Source organism: Saccopteryx bilineata, chromosome 3, assembly GCF_036850765.1.
Source record: "Saccopteryx bilineata isolate mSacBil1 chromosome 3, mSacBil1_pri_phased_curated, whole genome shotgun sequence".
In the NCBI taxonomy this organism is placed as follows: Eukaryota; Metazoa; Chordata; class Mammalia; order Chiroptera; family Emballonuridae; genus Saccopteryx; species Saccopteryx bilineata.
Genome location: NC_089492.1, coordinates 291,696,893 through 291,717,239, shown reverse-complemented (window position 1 = coordinate 291,717,239; position 20,347 = coordinate 291,696,893). Strand labels below are relative to the sequence as shown.

Below are 20,347 nucleotides of genomic sequence, written 5' to 3'. Positions count from 1 at the left end.
ACAAGCACCGTGGCCCCTGGGCTGGCACAGCTCCCTCGCCCGGGCACAGGGTTCTCTCTCTAGCAAGAGCAGTGCCTGTCTCGCCCTCTGCCACTGCCTGTTCCTTCAGGCTGCCCGCTGACACTAGACTGGGCCCTCAGCAAGCAGGATCTGGCCGCCAGATGTCAGCCAGCCCTAATGAGCCCGGTCTGCTGGTCACTAATTGGCTGAGGGTCTGGGCGCCAGTGACAGATGGAAGTGGGGACGATGGGACAGGGACCCCCCACCCCCACCCCAACATAGGCGTGGGTGGCCCCGTCACCTTGACCCAAGGCAAGGTGAGAAGCATGGCTGCCCAGCAGGCCCACAGCTGCCCACTCCCAAGTGTAAATGCCTGGCAGCTTCACAAGGTTTCCTGGGACTGTCTACCTCCATCACGGGCCAAGGTTCCTTCAAGGGCGTGGGGGTGGGGCCGCATGGGGGCTGTGGTGGGCTGCTCTGGGGCGCGACTGCCGGAGCAGAAACAAGAGCCAGCTTCCCGGGCAGGACGGAAACAAATGCCCTCAGAGCAATCACGGTGGTGAGCCTTGCCCTGTGGAGGGAGATGGAGTTACAGCCCGTTCGCCCATAAACTTGATCAAGCGATTTATGAGGCTTGGCCGGCCAGGGGTGGGGGCAGGGCAGGCGCAGACCTGCTGGCTTCTGGCTGGAGCTGGGGACAGGGGACAGCATTCTTGTGTTGACAACCTTTGCCGTGAAGGTTCAGCTACGCCGGGCGTCGGTGGTGCTGAACATCGCATTCGCTCAAGTGGCCAGGGCGCCGTGGCCGTGGACACCTGCACTGACACATGGGACCCTTCTGAGGCCGACAGACCCAGGTGGTCGGTGGTGGGGGGCAGGGGTGGAGGCGTTTCTGTGGTGGACATCAGGGAGGGCCGAAGTGGAGGTTCCCAGGCACCTGAGAGCCGCGGGTTGGTAGTCCTGCCCGCGAGGAGCTGGAAACCAGCACAACGTCACGTAGGCTGTGGCTCATAAATCCACTCAGTTTTCCCAGTGACCACGTGCTGTCAGCCCTCCCCACCTTCCCTGAGGGTATCCTACTTCTCGGTGGTGGGGTCTCAGAGTCTTCCTGCCGCTCCCTGTGCAGGGGGACAATCCGTCTGTTGGATCAGACCCTCAATGGTGGGAGACAGAAAGTGTCACTGAGCCCAGCCCGGCTCCAATGACCCACCCAGAGATGATGGTTGGGAAGCTGGCCGTTGCCCTCGTCTGAACCCGGAGTGCGGAAAAGGGGGGGACCACGCAGTCCTGCTGGGCATCGCGCATCTCAAGTGGACAGAGAGGAGGAGAGTAGTGACGGCTTCCCAGGGCTGCTGTGCCGGGCCGGCTGGGGGTACCAGACCCGGGGCAAAGGGCAGCACCTCCTGGGCTCCGCAGGGAGTGAGAACAAGCAGGAAAACGGAAACACTCAGACGGCTTTGCTTGGAGCCACTGTCCCGATGGTTGGCCCGGCCATCATGGCTTTGTCCTGAAGGGCCTGAGCTTGCCTGGGGATGGCAGGCGACACAGAGGGACAGGGAGTAGCCAAGTTACAGGTTCTGTAACAGGTGGAAGTGTCCCAGACCTAACTGGGAGGCCGGGGGTGGGGGTGGGAGTTGTGTGTGCTTGTGTGACCTCCCTGTACATCGGCGGCAGCTGGCCCTTCGGACCTTGTTATTATTGTGTGTTTCCAGAACCAGGTACAAAGTGAACTCAGCACGCCCTCACACCCAGCCGGTCAGCTCAAGCTTTGAATGAGCATTTGTCCTTTCTTCCCTGTCCCTCCTGCAAACCCGAATGCCCCAGCCGGCCCTGGGCCACTGGGCTACAGCCATGGGCAGGCCCCTCGCCCTAGCTCTGGCCCATCACCCGCAGAGACCTTGAGAGCCCATGCCTCCCGATTTGGTCCTGAGTGCCAGCAGAACTGTGGGAATTCTAGACCAGTCCGAGGACTGAGTACACGGGCTGCTTGTGGTGCCACCAGGCTAGACCCTAGTCACAGCATCTTGTTGACCAACCTCGTCCTCACAGCAGCCTGCCACGGACGCACGTGCCCTGAAAGGTCAGACCCCAAATCTCAGAAACCTCACCGTGGTAGCTGAGGACACTAGGCTCTGTGAACTCAGGGTCAGGGCTCAGCCTCAGTCGTGCCACACAATGAACTATGGTTTCCTCTGGAGGTGTCCTTGAAGGAAAAAACTCCAATAACTCCAAGTTTTTATTGAGTCACGTCCAGGGCTCAGCCCAATGGGTACTCACAAAGCCACACGTCTACGTCCCTGGCCGACACCACACGACCAGCATTTGTTGAGTTTTGCTGGAGGGATGGCAGGACAGGCAACAAGGAGGTGAGGGGCCTAGAAGGGATGTGACCCTGCTAGAGCTTTCTGGATGGAGAAAATGCCAGGCTGGAGGGGGGTTTGAGACATGTTTCCAGGACCACCACCCCTCCCAGAGGGACAGCGAGTCTGGCCCCTAGGTCTGGTCCACCTCAGTTTCTTCCTGGGCTGAAAACCAGTCCAGGGTTTGAGAGCCAGGGCGGCTGACACAGGTGCCATGGAGGCTGGAGCAGCCCTATCCCCGGCCCCTGGGGGACTCCGACGGACACAGAGCAGCGTGCGGCTCTGACCTCAGCCCAGAGCAGGAACGTGTACGCTAGAGAGAGATCCAGCAGGCCTGTAGGACTCTGCTTAGTGTCAACCCTGTGGGACAGAGAGCCAGGACTCTCGGAGTAAAGGAAAGAGAAATTCCCAAGGGCTTCCTGGAGGAGTCTGAATTCAAAAAGTGTGTTCTAAGTTCTTGACGGTGGTGAGGCTGTGGGCACCATGCCTCCAACCTGGACCTGTGCTTCTTGGTGCTTGGTCACTCCTTAGCCAGGGACATGGGTTTTGGGTCACTCCACTAATGGCAGCTCCATGGGTGGAGATGGCCTGTTCTTGGGGCAGGTTGAGGCTATGCTGTGTCACTCAGTTCTAAGGCTAGACCTCAGGTCTACAGACTGTTGGTGACACTGCCTGCGGGTATGGCTTGCCTTCCTCTGTTTGGTGTCACACCAAGTAGGGAGGGCCAGGGGCTCTGAGCCCCCTCCCACCCAAAGTCTCTGATGCTGGCTGAAGACAATGGTAGCCTCGGCTGGATTGTTACACGTGTGCCCATCATCCCTGATAAAGCCTCAGCAGCTGGGACCCCCGTGGGAGAGCAGGTCTGCGGGTGGGTGGAGGGCTCTCGGGGACCCGCCAGCCACTAGCCTGTTGGGGAGGCACCCCGAGAATCCTGCGGCCTTAGAGCTTCTGATGGGGCCTCCTGTGTCATAAAGCGGCTGAGAGAGTTCTGTCCTTTATTTCTATGACGTGCAGAGCCGGGGAAGAGGCGGGGATGCAGACATGTTTGACCCGCACGTGTTAGATTCTCCAGCTGTGATTTTCGACAATGGCTCAGGGCTCTGCAAAGCAGGTTTGTCCGGAGAGATTGGACCCCGCCATGTTATCAGCTCCATCGTGGGGCACCCCAAATTCCAGATGACCTCGGCAGCGGCCGGCCAGAAGAAATACTTGGTGGGGGAAGAAGCTGTGTGCCAGAAGGAGGCTGTGCACCTGTGCTACCCCATCGAGCGGGGCCTGGTCACAGGGTGGGATGAGGCGGAGGAGCTGTGGCGGCACCTGTTCGAGAGGGAGCTGGGGGTGAAAGCCAGCGAGCGACCGGTGCTCATGACTGAGCCCTCCCTGAACCCCAGGGAAGCCCGAGAGAAGATGGCCGAGGTGATGTTCGAGAAGTTCCAGGTGCCCGCCTTCTACCTGTCAGACCAGGCCGTGCTGGCACTCTACGCCTCAGCCTGTGTCACGGGCCTGGTGGTGGACAGTGGGGACGGGATCACGTGCACCGTCCCCATCTTTGAGGGGTACTCCCTGCCCCATGCGGTCACCAAGCTCTATGTGGCGGGGCGGGACATCACGGAGTACCTCACGCAGCTGCTGCTGGCGAGCGGGCGGACCTTCACATGTGCACTGGACAAAGCTCTAGTGGACGACATCAAGGAGAAGCTGTGCTACGTGGCCCTGGATCCGGAGAAGGAGCAGTCCCGGAGGCCGGAGGAGGTCCCGAGGGAGTACAGGCTGCCGGACGGGCAGGTCATCCACATCGGGGACCAGCTGCACCAGGCACCCGAGGCCCTGTTCACGCCCCACCTGCTGGGCATCCAGAACCCGGGCCTCCCCCAAATGGTTTCCTGCAGCATCACCAAGTGCGACGTCGACATCCAGAACACACTCTTTGGGGAGATTGTGCTGTCCGGGGGCACGACCCTGTACCAGGGGTTGGATGACCGGCTTCTGAAGGAGCTGGAGCAGCTGGCTTCCAAGGGGACCCCCATCAAGATCACGGCTCCCCCCGACAGGTGGTTTTCAACATGGATCGGTGCCTCCATCGTTACCTCCCTGAGCAGCTTCAAGCAGATGTGGGTCACCTCCGTGGACTTCCAGGAATTTGGGACGTCAGTGGTTCAGAGAAGATGTTTCTAAGGGGCCCTGCACCTGGGGGTGGGCGGCCCCGGTGGGCATTGAGCTCACCCCACAATGTTGGCAAGGTGTCCAATAAAAGAGGAAACAGTGCCATCATTGGCCACGTCGGGCTCGATTCATTCTTGGCTGTGTCTGAATAGTTTCTGCCCCCGGTGGTCTGCCTCCCCCCCCCCCCCCCATCCTCTCTCCTCCTGGGAAAGCCCTGGGTTGTGAGTTGAGGCTGTGTTCATCTGCAGACTTTGGACCAAAAGTGGGGAATCTGGGCCTCACGCTCAGAGCCCACGTCAGGAGGGTCCTGGAGACCACATTCTAAACCCGAGTCGTAGGTGGATCTGAGACAGAGTCAGAAACGGGGAGGGGAGGATTGGTGGGAAAAAGTAGGAATGCTGCCCTGTTCTGAGGGCCCACAAACCCTCACGTGGGTGGGTGCTTAGCACAGTAAGACTCTTACTCTGCTTTATGGGGCTGGGTCGTTGAGCAGGAGGGACCCCCTTGTCCCAGGTCGATGGGGGCAGGAAGAAGCAGAAGCTGCCGTCTGTTCAGGGCCTGCTTATGGGGAGCGTGTGATGAGATTCAACACCTCTGCTTGTGGTCCGTTTTTATCTTCAGAGATGTTTATGGCAGTGTTTAGGCTCAGAATACTAGGAACAGCGTGAACAGCAATCAAGTAAACTGTCAAACGATGAAGCAGCCTATCATATTTGAAATTGAGCATGGATCATATATTTGAAGATAAATGATAGTTGGGCTGTTTTTAAACCCGCAGCACGGATCCCTATCTTTTTACTTGGTGTGTTTAGAAAGTTTACGTTTAAAGTAATATGTTCTGTCTTCAGTCTGCCATTTTATTTTCTGTTGCTTTTTTATTTTCCCTCTTCTGTTTCTTGGTTTTATTTCTCTTACCTCTCCATGGGTTACTTAAATATTTTTTGGAGGGGTTTCTATCTTGATGTATTGATGGGTTTTTGTATGGTTTCTTAGTGATTGTCCTAGGTAACATTATGATCCACCGGTACTGACATTTCACCAGCTGGGGGGATGTGTAGGAACCCGACTCCTACTCAAGTGCCTTCACACTCCCAACTTTAAAAGCAGAATAATTCTCTACTAATGTCAAGCAAAGCCTCAGAAAGCGCTCAGACTTTTTTCTTTAACCATCAGATGATTTAAGAAACTCATAAGAAAAACACTCTAATAGGGTTATTACCTCCCCTCCTCTATTTTTTTTTAACCCAAGTTGTCTTGCTCTTCCTGGAGTTCCGCACCCTTTTTTTTCTGTTATTTCCTTCCTGTTTAGAGAGAACTTCCTTGGCTGTTCTTTAAGCACAGGTTTGCCAGCAACTGGTTTTCTGAGTTTTCTGTCCCCTGAGACTTTTTTTCCCCTTCATTCCCCGAGGGGATTGTGGCTGGAAATAGAATGTATAGTTTCCACTGTTCTCTGTCAGCTCTTGGAGAATGTTGTCCCAGGTCCCTCTCCGCAGTCTCCGTGGTTTCGGATCAGAACGTCCTTGTGTTCTGAGGGGTGAGTCCTTGTGGGTAATGTGTCATTTCTCTAGGGCTACGTCTAAGAGTTCCTCGTGGCTGTTACTATTCGGGCATTCAATTGTGCGTCTCAGTGTGAATGTTTTTGGTTTCTCCAGACCCTTGAATCTGCGGATGCATGTCTTTTTTTTTTTTTTTTTTTTTTTTTTTGCCAAATTCGGGAAGTTTTGTATTATTCTTCCTTTGAACAGTTTCTCAGCCTTCCTCTCTTTCTCTGTCCTTCTAGGTCTCTGAAGACACAAACGTCAGCAATCTTGTTACTGTGCCACAGGGCCTCTTGGTTGTTCGGGTTGGCTCGAGTCTGTTCACCTGTCCCAAAATTCACCCAGTTTACCCTCTGTCACTTACTTTGCTCTTGAGTCTCTCCAGCCACCCCCCCCCCCCACACACACACACACACTTCTGTTGTATTTTTCAGTTTGATCATTTCCGTTCGGCTCCCTTTTTATAACTTTGAATTCTTTGCCGAGACTTTCCTTTTTTTTTCTTTTTTTCTTTTTCTTTGCATTTGTTTCAAGGGAAGTTGTAATTGCTTGCTCAAACATTTTTATGGTGGCGGCGTTACAACCCTTGCCAAGATCATTCCAACATCTGAATCATCCCGGTCTGCTCCAAGACTCACATCTGCGAATTGCCTGTTCTCATTTAGTTTACGATGTTTCTGGTTTTCTATTATACCCTGGACATTTTGAATATTCCGAGACTCCTGTTTAATCCTTTTTTTTCCCCTGTAGTAGGCATCCCTCCCTATACAGAGGTGCCGCATGAGGTTCCGGGTGGATACGAGGTCCGGTTTTCCGATGGGGCCCCACCAAATCCACCCCAGATGCGTGGGCACTGTTGTGTGTGACTTTGCCGTGGAGGGGTCCGGTGGAGGGTTAGCTTCCTGCTCGGCCCCACTGACCCTTCCTGGAGAGAGTCAGCATCACTGACAATCTGAATGGAGGGGTTGCTCAGCTCCCCACTGGGCCTAGCTGACACCTGGGAGGATCAAGGCAGAGTGTCAACTCACCCCACCTCCCACCACCCCTTTCATCTTGCTAAACCAGGTGGAGCTGGAAGTTCAGGTCCCCCCTGGACCCCGCAGACACCACGGGACGAGGTGAAGAAGGGCTGACAAGACCTGGCTCATGGCACTGTGTGGTCTCATTGCTGTTAGGTGGACCTGGGGGCTCAACTCACCCTTGAACCCCACAAATATGACCTCAGCAGGGGAATCTGAGAGTTGCCTCCTGCTGAGTAGGGGTGGAGCAGCTCCCTGCTCAGTCCTGCAACACCACCCAGCAGAGGAACTGGAGACCCCAGAGGTAGAGTGGGATGGGGACGAGGTGGGGACTCTGCGTGCTGAAACCACAGAGGTGGCATGCAGTTTCCCATGGGAGCCGGGCTGGAGCAGGGAGGGGGTATTCTCCTAAAGGTGTTCTGTGGTCAGGCCACACGTTCCCCGGTGGGAACAGGCTTTCCTGAGAGCTATTGCAGTCTGCACCTGTTGGAGAGTTTGGGGTGGAGGCTTCCGAAGCAGCCCGTGGGGACACTGAGGAAGCTCAGGGACTCCCTGGGTCCCACGTCCCCTTTCATCCCCCCTTCTTCCCGCCTCTCAGACACTTCCCTGTCAGCTTGTGGGTGCCACGGGGCATTCTGTGGTAAGAGAGAGGGGCTGGGAGGAGCGGGTTCCCGAGTGATGCTCTTACTTCTTTTCATCCTTCTTAAAGGTCACGAAGGAACTTAGAGAGGGCCACTGACCCTGCCCTCCACGCCCACCCTGTCAGGGTTGCTGTTCTACAGACAGGTGAGAATGCCAGGCTCAGAAGCTGTGACTTTTTAAAGTCACACAGCGAGCTGCGAGCCAAGCTGACACCAGCTTCCCAGTCCAGGGGTCCTTCCCTTAGAACATCCTTCACGCACTTTCTCATGCAGGACTGTCCTTGCATTCCCAAATCACACCTCAAATAGAATAACAGCTTTTCCTTTCTATTCAAATGCTCTGCTTCTCTTGTGGTGGCTACTGCTCTACTGGTATGGCTCAGGTGGTGATGATGGTGATGATAGTAATGATAGTGATGATGGTGGTGATGATGATGGTGATGGTGGTGATGATGATGGTGGTAATGATGATGATGGTGATGATGGTGGTCATGATGATGATGGTAATGATGGTGATGATGGTGATGGTGATGATAATGGTGACAATAATGGTGACAATGATGATGATGATGGTGGTGATGGTAATGATGGTGATGATGGTGGTGATGGTGGTGATGATGGTGATGGTGGTGTGATGATGGTGGTGATGATGGTGATGGTGATGATGGTGGTGATGATGGTGATGGTGATGATGGTGGCTATGGTATGATGGTGATGATGATGATGATGATGGTAATGATGATGATGATGGTGATGGTAGTAGTAATGATGGTGGTGATGATGGTGGTGATGGTGATGATGGTGGTAATGATGATGGTGATGATGGTAATGGTAGGTCTGGCTTTTAATTCTGGCTTTGCTGTGATGTCACATGAAGACACAGAGACTCAGACACACAGGAGGCAGAAGGATAATGCCCTACTTGGTCACCCTCTCTCCTAGGAATGCACCCTCTGCCATAGAGCTTTATCCTCAAAGTGTTTCCCAAATCCTGGAAGCTTGGTCCCCACAGCCTAATGTGGCTGTGGCTGAAGTGACAACGCCCACTCACTCATCTCACAGATATGGGGAAAGGGTCTCCATATGCTGTTTGTCCTGAAGGGAGCAGAAGATGCTATTCTGTCCCCTGTGAGTCACCACAGCTGCCAAGGATGGGAAGTGGCCCTGTGCAAAGAGGCGTGCACATGACTGGCTAGATGGCCCCAGGGTGTGTGGCAAGGGACTCACTCACTCTGCAGTGACAGAGCCGAGGCCCGAAACAAGGCAAGGTAGGGATGCCAAGTCGTTCCAACCAGGCTCTGTACTGGGACACCCCTCCAGAAAGTGGGGACAGCCAGAAACACGAGGGTGTCCACTGTGCAGCCCCGGACACTGGCAGGGAACAGAGACGTCCAGTCGTCCCTGAGCACCAGAACACAGGTGTCCAGAGGCCCCTTGCTCAGAGCTCCTCCCGCCCTCAGCACTGAGGTCTGAAGGCCTGGGTGAGACACCCTCCCCAGGACTCTCCAGCACAGGGTTTGTTAGGGTAGGGGTGCCAGCTCCTAGTCCTGGATGGAAAGAGAGGAGAGCCTAGGCTGCCACACTGTCTGTCCCCCACAGCCCACAGTCAGAGACAGGGCTCCCGGCCTCCCTTGTCCCAGCTGCCCTGGAGTCAGTGAGCAGGGGGACAACTCCTGAATCCACGCCTGCAGTCCTCCATGCTCCCATGGGGACGTAGCTCTGCTGCCCCCAGGGCTGGGCTCACAGGGCTGCAGGGAACCTGATGCAGTGACCGGAGCTCCCTGGGCCAGCGCAGGAAAGCCGGAACCCAACACACTTTACCTGTGGACAGTTTCAGTGGCATCCAGCTTGCTACTCCCACAGCAGGGGGATTTACGGGTGCTTGGACTCTGGACTTGCGTTCTGGGAATTCAACACAGATAATGAGAGAACCAGGAGCTACTGGGGGTGCCAGTGCCAACTGGGAGGGGGCCAGAGGCCAACATATAAAAAGCCAGAACCCTCACCCAGGGGGACCCCCCTGGCCACGTCCCCTCTGTCCTGACTCAGAGGGACTTCCATGTCCTCTGAAAGCACAGGAGGGGACCCATATTTCAAAGGCCGGCATACTTCCTGGAGCCTAATGTTTCGGGGGACCCTGTGTGAGCTGCCCAAAGCCCACTGTCTCAGGAAGGCAGCACTTGAGCTCTGGGGCCTGGGGGCAGGAGGGCCAGGTGTTCAGACATGAACCGGGAGCCAGAAACCCAATCAGGGTCCAGCTCAGCCCTGAGTTACCCGGTCAGGGCTCAGTCTCCCCATCTGCATTGCCAGGCGTGGGCACAGAGAGGCTGAGTGCTGAAAACTGGTCTGTGGCCTGCCCGGCTCTCTCTCTGGCTTATTCTGGGCACTGGTCAGAGCAGACATCTGTCCTGAGCAGGTGTGTCTGAAGCTGCAAAGAGCAGGGAAGGGGCGCAATGGCCGTGGCTCAGGGTGGACTCGGCAAAGATGGGAGACGGGCTCTCCTGCTCCCCAACTTCTAGCCCGCCCAGGCCCGAAGCAGCCCAGATTGGGGCAGGGCCAGGGTGGCCGGTCCCTGCTAAGTCTCCCTTGCACCCTGTTCTTCTGAGGATGTTTGTGGTGGGGTGGGTGGTCTGAAAGGGGACCACAGTTGTGTGCTCCAGCTAGTGGGGAGTCGATGGGCTCCCGGGAGGCTTCAGGGGCCAGCGTGATCCTGGAAGGGGACTGGAACGAGCTAACTGCAGCAGGGTCCCAGCTCCGGGAAGGCTGTGACTCGTGGAGCCCTTTCTCGCCCTGAGTGGTGACCTCTGAAGGCAGGACCGAGACCCTTGACCCCTCACTTGTTCTGATGCAAGATGTGAAAGCTGGTTCTAGCCTCAGTCTTGTTACAAACGAGAAGCTCTGCCTCTCTCTCCCACGAGGACACCCAGGCCCCATTCTGCTGGCCGCTGGCCCAGCTGCGGGCAGGGCTGTCACCAGGCGACACACGCCCCCTGTCAGCTGCCGGCGGCCCGTCCCTCCCCGTCCGCTCTCAGGCCCGGCTGGCAGCAGCCTAGTCCGCTGTTCTGGTCCACGCCCAGTGCCTCCTTGTCCTGTCCTGGCTTCCCCAGGCATGCCGACCCGTGTGACAATGCCCCAAACTGGGAACAATGCACTTATTGTCACCGCCGGCCCTGGCCCGGAGTGCAGAAACATAAGATGCCGGTCCCCGTTATCACCCTCACAGGGAACGCGGCTGGGCTCCAGCTCGCACGAAGACATAATAATTTTCTCCCATTATCCAAATCTCCTGTTTCCCTGTCTCGCCCTGCCTCTTTGGCGGCGGCAGCTGGAGGGAGAGGGAGGCTGGCCCGTGAGGGTGCAGGATCCCAGGGTCCCTTCACACCTGGGCTGTTGGGCCGTGGCCAGGGCCCTAGGGACCAGGGTGGCCGTGGCCAGGGTGCCAGGCACTGCTCCCCCCCCCCCCCATCTCTTGACTGGAGGCTACAGTGCCGGCAGGGCCAGGAATGACGTGGACCGATGCAATCAGAGGGTGGAGGCCTCCGGGTGGCCTGTCCCACCCGCGCTGGCCAAATCTGGTCAGAGGTGGACGCTGCTATCCCCCCCTAGAGGCTTGGGGGGCTCCGTCTTTCGATGCCAGCCTGGTCACAGGGTCAGGGGTCGCCGCAGAGACCCCAGTGGAAGCCTGGCAGGGAGGACGGTCGGAGGCTGGTCCACCCACCGCAGGCCATTTCAGGCCTGGCTGAGAGGCGTCAGCCCAAGTAAGCGGATACCTCACAGTTATGCAACCAGGGTCGGCGAGGATGGGCCGCTTGGCCAGCCAAAACAAGCACCTCCCGTCTCCAGAGTGTGAAATCGTTGGGCCCCAATTAAAGGGAGGCGCAGGGAGGGAGTGGGGTGGGGGCCGGACGCCAAGTGCAGCCTCCTCCACGGGAAAAGCAGTGTGTACTGAGGCCTGGCCGCTTCGCCGCGGCCACCCCAGCCCCCTGGGGAAGATGGGGAAGCTTCCAGAGTCTTGTCCCTTTGCCCAGCTCGACTGGACATTTCACACACAAAGTCAGCATGTTGGGAAGGGACGTGGGTGGAGAGTCCTGCTGCCCTTTCTGTGCCCCAAGGAGCCTGAGACACCAGGCTGTCTACTTAACTCATCCAACAGCGATGTGACCCCAGGCCAAACGGGTCCTGTTGTTTCCAACCAGACTGACTCTGGGCTCCTGGCCTGGGTGTCCCTGGGAATTCACAATGCAGAGTGTCAGGTGCCACCTGGGATCCAGGGAGGGCAGGGACCCTGCTGTCCTGTTCACCAGGGTGTCCCCAAATGTGGTAAGGGCCCAAAGAGGAACCTGAGCCTGCCCTAAAGCTTCCCCGAGCAGGAGATATGGGTCCTGGGTTGGGAGGGGTGGGCAGGCCATCAGAGGTGACGTGGACCTGGGAAAGTACAGGCAAGACCCTGGGCAGCCAGCAGTCCTCTGTGTCCAGGGCATGTCCCTGGACTGAGAGCCTTGGCCCCAGGTCCAGCCACCACGGCAGAGGTGGCTGTCCAGAGGCTCTCAGTTCAGGGACATGCCCACTCCCCTGTGATGCTCTGTTCAGCGTTTGGACGTCCCCTTTGAATCTTCCTGTGTGTGTGTGTGGGGGGGGGGTGGCTCGTGAGCTGGAGCAGGGTACGGCCTCTCCAGTCGGGCTCCCAGACCCTCCCACCTTGTCCACCCAGCCAGGAGCCCTCTCTGTGCCCTGCCCTCGCAGGCGTGCGGAGGTGCGAGCTGGTGTGCGATGCAGGATGCATACTTAGGGACAGGGACAGGGCACTCGTTGGCAGAAACAGATGTTTCGCCCTAACGCAGGGGTCCCCAAACTTTTTACACAGAGGACCAGTTCATTGTCCCTCAGACCATTGGAGGGCCGGACTATAAAAAAAAAACTATGAACAAATCCCTATGCACACTGCACATATCTTATTTTAAAGTAAAAAAACAAAACGAGAACAAATATAACATTTAAAATAAAGAACAAGTAAATTTAAATCAACAAACTAACCAGTATTTCAATGGGAACTATGCTCCTCTCGCTGACCACCAATGAAAGAGGTGCCCCTTCCGGAAGTGCGGTGAGGGCCGGATAAATGGCTTCAGGGGGCCGCATGTGGCCCGCGGGCCGTAGTTTGGGGACCCCTGCCCTAACGGAAACATACATCCTCCGTAATAAATGTACCCAACACCTCTGCTGGTGGGAGCCATTCTTGGGGTCTGGTGTGAGAGTCCCTCAGCCCCAGTGCAAGGCAAAGACCCCTGTGTTCACGGGCTCCAACTCTCCCTCAGGGACTCCAATGGTGGGGTGGGGGGCCCTGGAGGGAAGTGAGGGGCCGAGGACTCCTTGGGAAGAAGCACAGCTGTTTGGGGCTTTTCCCGGACGGCCACCTTGTCCTCCTGTCCACTCCTTGTTGGGGACACTGTTGTGTCCCCCAGTGCAGCCAGGAAGGCCCTGCATGCCCCTGCAACCCCTGGGGCACGGGCCAGGTGGTCAGGTTTCCCCAGGCCTGGTCAGCAGGAAGAAATGAGGCCTTGTCTCACATTCTTTTGGTTTTTATTCAAAACTCTGTGCTGACCTCACTCTTCACTGAAACTTGTGAGTCTCATTTGTAAATGACCTGATGTGCCTGTGACCCAGTCCCTTTATCTAGCCTTAGCTACGGCCAGAGCTCGGACACCCAGCCCTTCACTGGGCTTCAGAGCAGGGCTCTCTGCTCAGAGCAGGGCTGCCTGAAGGCCCATTATGTATCACCTTGAGTGGGCTCCAGGACCCAAACATTGGGTCGCATGCTGGTCCTTTAGCTACTGCTGTGAAGTGTTTCCTGGACGAGACGAGCATCTAAATCAGTAGACCTTGCGTAAAGCAGATAACCCTCCCGACTGTGGTGGGCCCCATCCGATCAGTTGACAGTCTGGTAGAATGAAGACTGACCTTCTCTGAGGAGGAAGCAGTCCTGTCAGCAATGGCCTTCGGACTTGAGCTACGTCAGTTCCCTGGGTCTCCAGCCTGCCTGCCCTCCTGCAGGGTTTGGACTTCCCACATTTCCACAAGTGTGTGTGCCTCTTCCTAAGAGTAAATACCTCTGCATGCACACATGCATCCACATGTATATACACACATGTATACACACATACATGTATACACACATGTGTATACACACATACACATCCATGCACGCACACACATGCACATGCCCTATTGACTCTGTTTTCTGAAAAACCCTGACTCACACAGAGTGCAGTGGAAAATGTTTATGACATTTAGTGAGGTCTGCTTTCTGGTCAAAATACCCATTGCTGACCAGAACTCCCCACAGGGTAGGGGTGCCAGCCACAACCTGGAGGCATGAACTGGGCAGGCTGGGCAAAGGCAGCTTCACCCTGGGATTGTCAGCAAGGGATACCGTTGCTCAAAGCCAGCCCTGCACTAAATCTGGAAGACAGACACCTCACACTGGGCAGGGTGGGATGTCAGCTTCACTCGGCACTTTGGGGTCACTGTTTTGCTGTAGGCATTGTGGACATCAGACCTGGCTTTCTGCCCTGGCCAAATTCCCTTCATTTGTACCCAAAGCTTTCCAGAGCACCTGAGTCCCAGGGTGAAACACAGAGGACAGTGATATTCAGCCACCGGAGAAATCTGCCAGAACCGATGGGAGTGTATCGAAGCCCCCCAAAATCCCCCCACCCACGTCCCTGGTTCCCAGGGAGGCTAATGGCAAACGTCACACAAAATGACTGAGTCGCTGTGGTAGGACGCTAGAAAACCAGCTTGCTTTTCTGAGAACTGGCGAAGAAATAAAGGGAACCAAACTTTCAGAATACAAGTAAAAATGTAAAATCTCTGCAACAAAACCACAGCAAAGCCCAGATGTAAGGGGAAAAGAATCACTGTAATGTTGTTGAAACCCATCCATGCCACATACCTTGCTGTGAGCCTCAGCCGTGAGTGGAGGGAAGGAGCTGAGGGACCCACTTGGCTGACGGATCTTCAGTGACTCAGTGGCTGGCCCCGGAGTTTGGCTATGGTGACGGCTGCCTGCCTGTCTGTGTCCCCATCCTACTGAGTCAGCCCCCACGTCCTGAGGATTCTCCAGAGCTGTGAGGATGTGCGTGCCAGGCTGCAGGGACATGCCCGCATGCCCACACATATGCAGATGCACACGCACATGCAAGTACTTGCACAGTTGTACACACATGACAAGCACGTGTGTACACATGCGCAGGTACCCATGCATGTGCGTGTGTGCATGCAGGCAAGGCACACATTAATGTGTGTGTGAATGCTCATGCACACATGTGCATGCACACAGGTGCATGTGCACAAATGCATGCACTCCCCTAACACACATGTGCACACATTGGGTGAGGCCCCTGAACAACAACCAGCACCATGTCCAAGTCGGCCCTGACTCTACCCTGGCCCCATGACGGCTGCTCCTCACTGTGCAGATGAAGTGTCGGAGGTTTTCAGGGAAGGTGCTCATGACAGGAACTCGCATGCAATGCAGTGACAGGGGTTACATGGAATCCTTGTCCTGAGCCGTCCTGCCGAGCCAGTTTTTCCCAGAAAAGCTGGGGCAGAACGGGGGCCCTGGGTCCTGCTGCATGTGGCCGCATGTGAGGCCCACCGAGCATGTGGACATGTGTCCTCTCTCATCTGGGCCTGAGTGCCCGGTGTGGGTCCCAAAGGCCAGCAGGTCAGGGATGCCCCAGGTGGCAGGAACCTTCAGGGTGGGCACCCGTGGGAGGATAATGGGGAGTCAGCATTCAGGCCGGACAGCACATCCCCACCCAGATTCCGGCCCAGGTGTGGCGGCCAGGAGGAGCGGGCACAGGGAAGGGTGCTGACGGCCAGTGGTGTCTGTGACTAGGGCTGGGGCAGGAGGTACTCGGAAAAGAGGACCCTGGGTTTTCTGTGGAGTGAACACAGGTGTTTGTCCTCCACCCACTTTGAGGGCGGAGGGGCTGGCAGTGGGGCTGCAGGGAGGACCCGGGGGTCCTTCTCCTGGTCAGCAGCACCCCCCTGGGGTCCAGTGGGGCTGGCCTGTGGCAGGAACATAAGGGAACGTGCCTGCTTTATTTTGCTGACATCCAAAGTTTCCAGGATAGAGGTGCTTGAGCAAGGTGGCTTTCCTTAGGATGGACGGTCAGGGCTTGAGCCTCCCCCAGGGTGAGCCCGGGTGCTCAGGTATCTGAAGAGAAGGCCCTGTCCCCTTCCAAAGAGGATCTTCTCCAGCAGGGCTGGCATGCGGTCACTAGCATGAGCCATGGTGTGGGGGCAGGGGTTCCCCATGCCAGGGTCACGTGGGCACCATGGTGCTGGACTTCCATTCTCGCTAACATCAGGGAGCAACCAAGAGCCTCTTTCCCAGAAGCCACATTGCATAGACAGAAACACCCCCCCAGCCCAGCTCAAGGGAAGCGGCATTGGGATGGGATGCGGTGTCTTCTCCTAGGTCACGTGGAACTCTCCCGGCTCCTAAGCCCACCCCGTCGTCCCTTCCCTGGTGGAAGCTTGGTCGCGGCCAGGGTCTGACATGACGCCAGCGTTTCTGCTGGGATTACACAAAACCAGAATGAGTCTTTCCGCAAGCATTACACAATCGCTCTCATTGAAATATCTCTCTCTGTCCTGGGGATCAGGAGCGGAGCCCGGGCCAGACCTTTGGCTGGAGGCTGGAGGCTTTTTCAAGGGATAAAGCCAAGAGGACAGACGAAGACCTGGTTCCTTCCAGGGTGGGTATCCCACTGAGGTTCTGACCTCTGGGATCTCGGTGAGGGTGGGGGACAGACCCGGCTCAGGAAGCTCAGCTGGGCGTGGGAGGGAGGGAGATTATCTGCTGGCTGATGGGCTGCGAGGGTTGGACGTGGTGCCCCTCAAAGGACGTATTCCAAGTGCCAAGTGTGCTTGGGGACACCTCGGTCATGTCCAGGAGGTGAGTTACGGGGAGTGTTTGGAAGCCACACGCACTAGAGCAAGGCAGGGCAGAGGCCACTATGGCCCAGGGGAAGGGGCGGCGTGGGGGCGCCCGTGGGGCCAGCCGGCCAGCCCAGGAGCTCTGAGATTCACAAAGAGAATGTCACAGAGACGTTGGACTCTGGTGGCATTTGCTTGGGCAGCGTGTTTGGCGCCTGCCAACAACAGGGAACAAAATAATGCTCCAGGCTCCCAAGCAGGGATATGACAGCCCTGTGTGGGGTGCTTGTGGCTGGGAGAGGACACAGTGACCAGCACCCAGTAGCTCTGTGTTCCAGCAGGACCAATTCCGGGGCCTCTTCCTGGAAGTGGGGAGGACAAATGGGAGGGGGACCTGGGTTCAGGACAGAGAGGGAGTCCCCACCCCCTGACCAGAACGCCCTCCTTGACTGGGTTTCCTCCTGGCTGCCCAGTTTTAGCAAGAATCCGATACTCTTGACCCCTCACCAAGTCCCTCATCGTAACATGCACCCGTTGTCCCTGGCCCAGGGCCTCTGAGGCCCCAGCTGCCCCACTGTGCGCGGGGTCGGCTCAGCTTGTACTGGTGGCCTCCACGGCAGGAGCTCAAGTCAAGCTGGGCATGCCAACAGGCACTGGGACAATTTTAGTGGCACCCCTAGAACTTGGGCCTGGTGCAAGCGTCTCACCAGAGGGTGCAGGGCCTGGTGGACAGTTCAGCCTCCGCCGCGGGACCCGAGTCTCAGCTCCTGTCGTGGGACTTTATCCAGCCAGGGCTGGCCCCTCCCCCCTCAGCTCACTCGCAGGGGGCACCCGGGCACAGTGCGGAGCCCAGACGCCAAGGCCACCTGCACGGTGGCATGAGGAGGGAGAAGCTGGCTGAGCTCTCCACTCGATGGGGGCACTGGGAGCCCCTCTCGCTTCTGACCACAGGGAGTAATCGTTGCTCATGGACTGCCTGCCACCATCATTGTCACCACTGTGCCCCAGCCTGAGGGTGAGACGGCCAGGAACATAGGCCCCACTCTCTGGGACACACTGTCTGCTCATAGAGGGAGACACTAACCAAAGACTCACAGGGGAGAGGAAGCAGGCATCATGGGGGAGGGGCATGAGGGGATCTGATTCTGTTGGGAAAAACTGTAACTCTGAAACTCTGAAACTTCCTGGATGTCCTTCCAAAGGGCATCGCCTGGCCGCCCCTGAACTATAGGGGCTCTGCCTTCTGTGTCTCTGAGCTGTTTCGTGAGCTGTGAGCTGTGGAAGGTGAAGAGTAGTGACAAGGGCTCTTGCCCACAGAGTGGGCAGAGGTCCAGTGGACCATCCCTGTGGACATAGGCCAGTGTCACATCCATGGTGGTCATTCCTGGTCACCCCTCGGATGCCTGTGCTCTGATTGTCCTTTGAACCAACATTTACACCTTACTGGTTCCCTCATAAATTAATGAACCAAGTGATATTGTCCTTCCATGTTTGCCTTATCCTTGTCCCAGACTCATGGTTTTATCCTTTTTAAAGATTAAAGGTTCACTCCCCTCGGAAGGAGCAATCAAAGAATGCTTCCCTAAGGCAGTGACAGATGACCTGAGACTGAGAGGAGCAGCAAGGTGTTGGAAGGCAAAAGGGAGAGAAAGAGCACGTGCAAAGGCCCTGAGGCTGGGGGACATGGGAACAGTCCAGGAACCTTGCCCCATTCTTCATCTCGCTCAGCAGCCTAGCCCAGTCTGACCATGGACTACCGTGGTCAGTAACCCCATCAGTGACACTGGCCTCCCAATGACCTCCACTGACCCTGTTCCTGAGACCCCTGTGCCTCCTCACTGTCCCCATAAACATCACTTTCCTCACCTGTCCCAGATGACAGAGGACAGCAGCCAAGACCAAGTGTGGGGCAGCCAGCCTGGGTTGAAAGCTCAGCCCCAACAGTGACCAGCTCGGTGGCCATGGAAGCTCATCGGATCCATCTGTGACTCAGCGTCCATAATATGTGAGAATGTAGAAACTCTAGCAACTAGGGAATTTACTGAGGGACAGAGTTAGGGACCAGGTAGTCAGGGACCAGAGTGGAAGCTTGTTGCCAAGAAAGCAGGGTTGGTCATTTTCTCACTTGTAGGAAACTGCCCCCTCCCCACAGAAGGGCCAGTGAGAGCCTGACTTTGTACTGACCAGGAGTGGGGAAGTTGGACATCAACTGTCCACCACAGAAGGGCAACCCCGTGGTACTCTGCAGGGACTGGGCAGCTGTCCTCAGAGCAGGTGATGGCTAAAGCAAACACAAGTTAACTGCACCGAGCTTTCAAATTTTTACAAAGTGGTTGGGTAAGAAGGTGGAAAGTCTTTTCTGATTACAGTTGAGTCTGACTATCTCCATGGTGAGCTGGCCACTGAAATTTTCATCTCTGAGTTCTCTGAGTTGCAGCATAGATGTCCATATTTTGAATTAACCACTTAGTGGATTTAGCTGCTGTGTGTCCTCTCCGGTCTGTGACCTTTCCCCAGGGCTCTGCACTGGGCACACATCTTGATCTGGTCTGTATTTCTACATCTGTTTCAGCCGTGCGCATATTTAACTCCAATGTAGCCACATCCCGTAGTTTCTGGCCACAAGGAAAGACATTAGGTCCTAATGTTAGAAGTTCTTTACCACCCAGGATGACAGACATCGCCCTGCATTTTCTTTGTTAATAAAACTCGTAGCTTTATTTTTCACACTTAGCACTTTATCTGTCCCAAAAGGTCTTGGGGAAAAAAGAGGTTGGTTTTTCCCACATAGGGATCAGTTTTCCAAACATACCCGCTGTCCAGAGGTAAAACCTGTCATTTCCGCAAGGCCTCCTTCTGAGCCCCGTTCCCTGTAACTGGGCGCACTGTCCTGGTTCCCATGCCTTTGCGGGGGTCTAGCGTTGGCAGGCTGAGTCCTCAGCCTGGCTCTTCTTCTCAAAAATGCATCAGCAACTTGGCACCCTTTGTTCCACCGTGCCCACGATAGAAAGCGTTCATTAGGTCCTCGGAATGTGCTGATGGGATGTTGCTTGGAACCGAGTTGACTCTGAAGATGAAGGGAAGACGTGCCGGCTTTGAAACGTTGAGTCATCCTGCCCTGGCCGAGTAGCTCAGAGTTGGTTGCAGCATCCTCCCGACATGCCAAGGTTGTGGGTTCGATTCCCAGTCAGGGCACATACAAGAATTGATCAATAAGTGCATAAATAAGTGGAACAACAAATCAATGTTTCTTTTTCTCTCTCTCCTTCTCTCTAAAATCAATAATAATAATAATAATACGTTGAATCATCCTGTCCTTGAACATGGATCTTCCCTTGGATTTATCTTGTTTTATGCCCTGCAACAGGGACTAAGCATTCTCCTGAAAGCCCATGTGGATGCTTCGCGAGGCTAATTCCTAGGTTTCTGGGAGGTTTCGTCACTCACATGATGGCATCTTGTTTCCCATCACTGTTTCTAATTCCTTACGTCCATAGAGAGAAATAGCATTACGTTTCCAAGTTGGTCATTTATCTGGAGTCTTCCTGGGATCTCCTACTATTCTGTTGTTGCAACTGCTTCTCTATTAGTCATGTGGGGTATTTATGGAGATGGCCATTGCGTGGATGGTCAGTCTTCTATTGTTTCTATTTCTATTTTATTTTTAAAATTCTTACAGA

At 55.8% G+C, this 20,347-nt stretch overlaps 1 protein-coding gene across 1 annotated transcript; it reads left to right on the top strand.

Moving 5' to 3' along the window:
• Positions 1-742: 742 nt before the first annotated feature.
• ACTRT2 (actin related protein T2) lies at positions 743-4,535 on the top strand. Its single transcript, XM_066265190.1, has 2 exons — positions 743-857; positions 3,375-4,535. Exon 2 carries the CDS (start codon positions 3,402-3,404, stop codon positions 4,533-4,535), a length of 1,134 nt encoding a protein of 377 aa, XP_066121287.1. The 5' UTR covers positions 743-857; positions 3,375-3,401.
• The last annotated feature ends 15,812 nt before the right edge of the window (positions 4,536-20,347 follow it).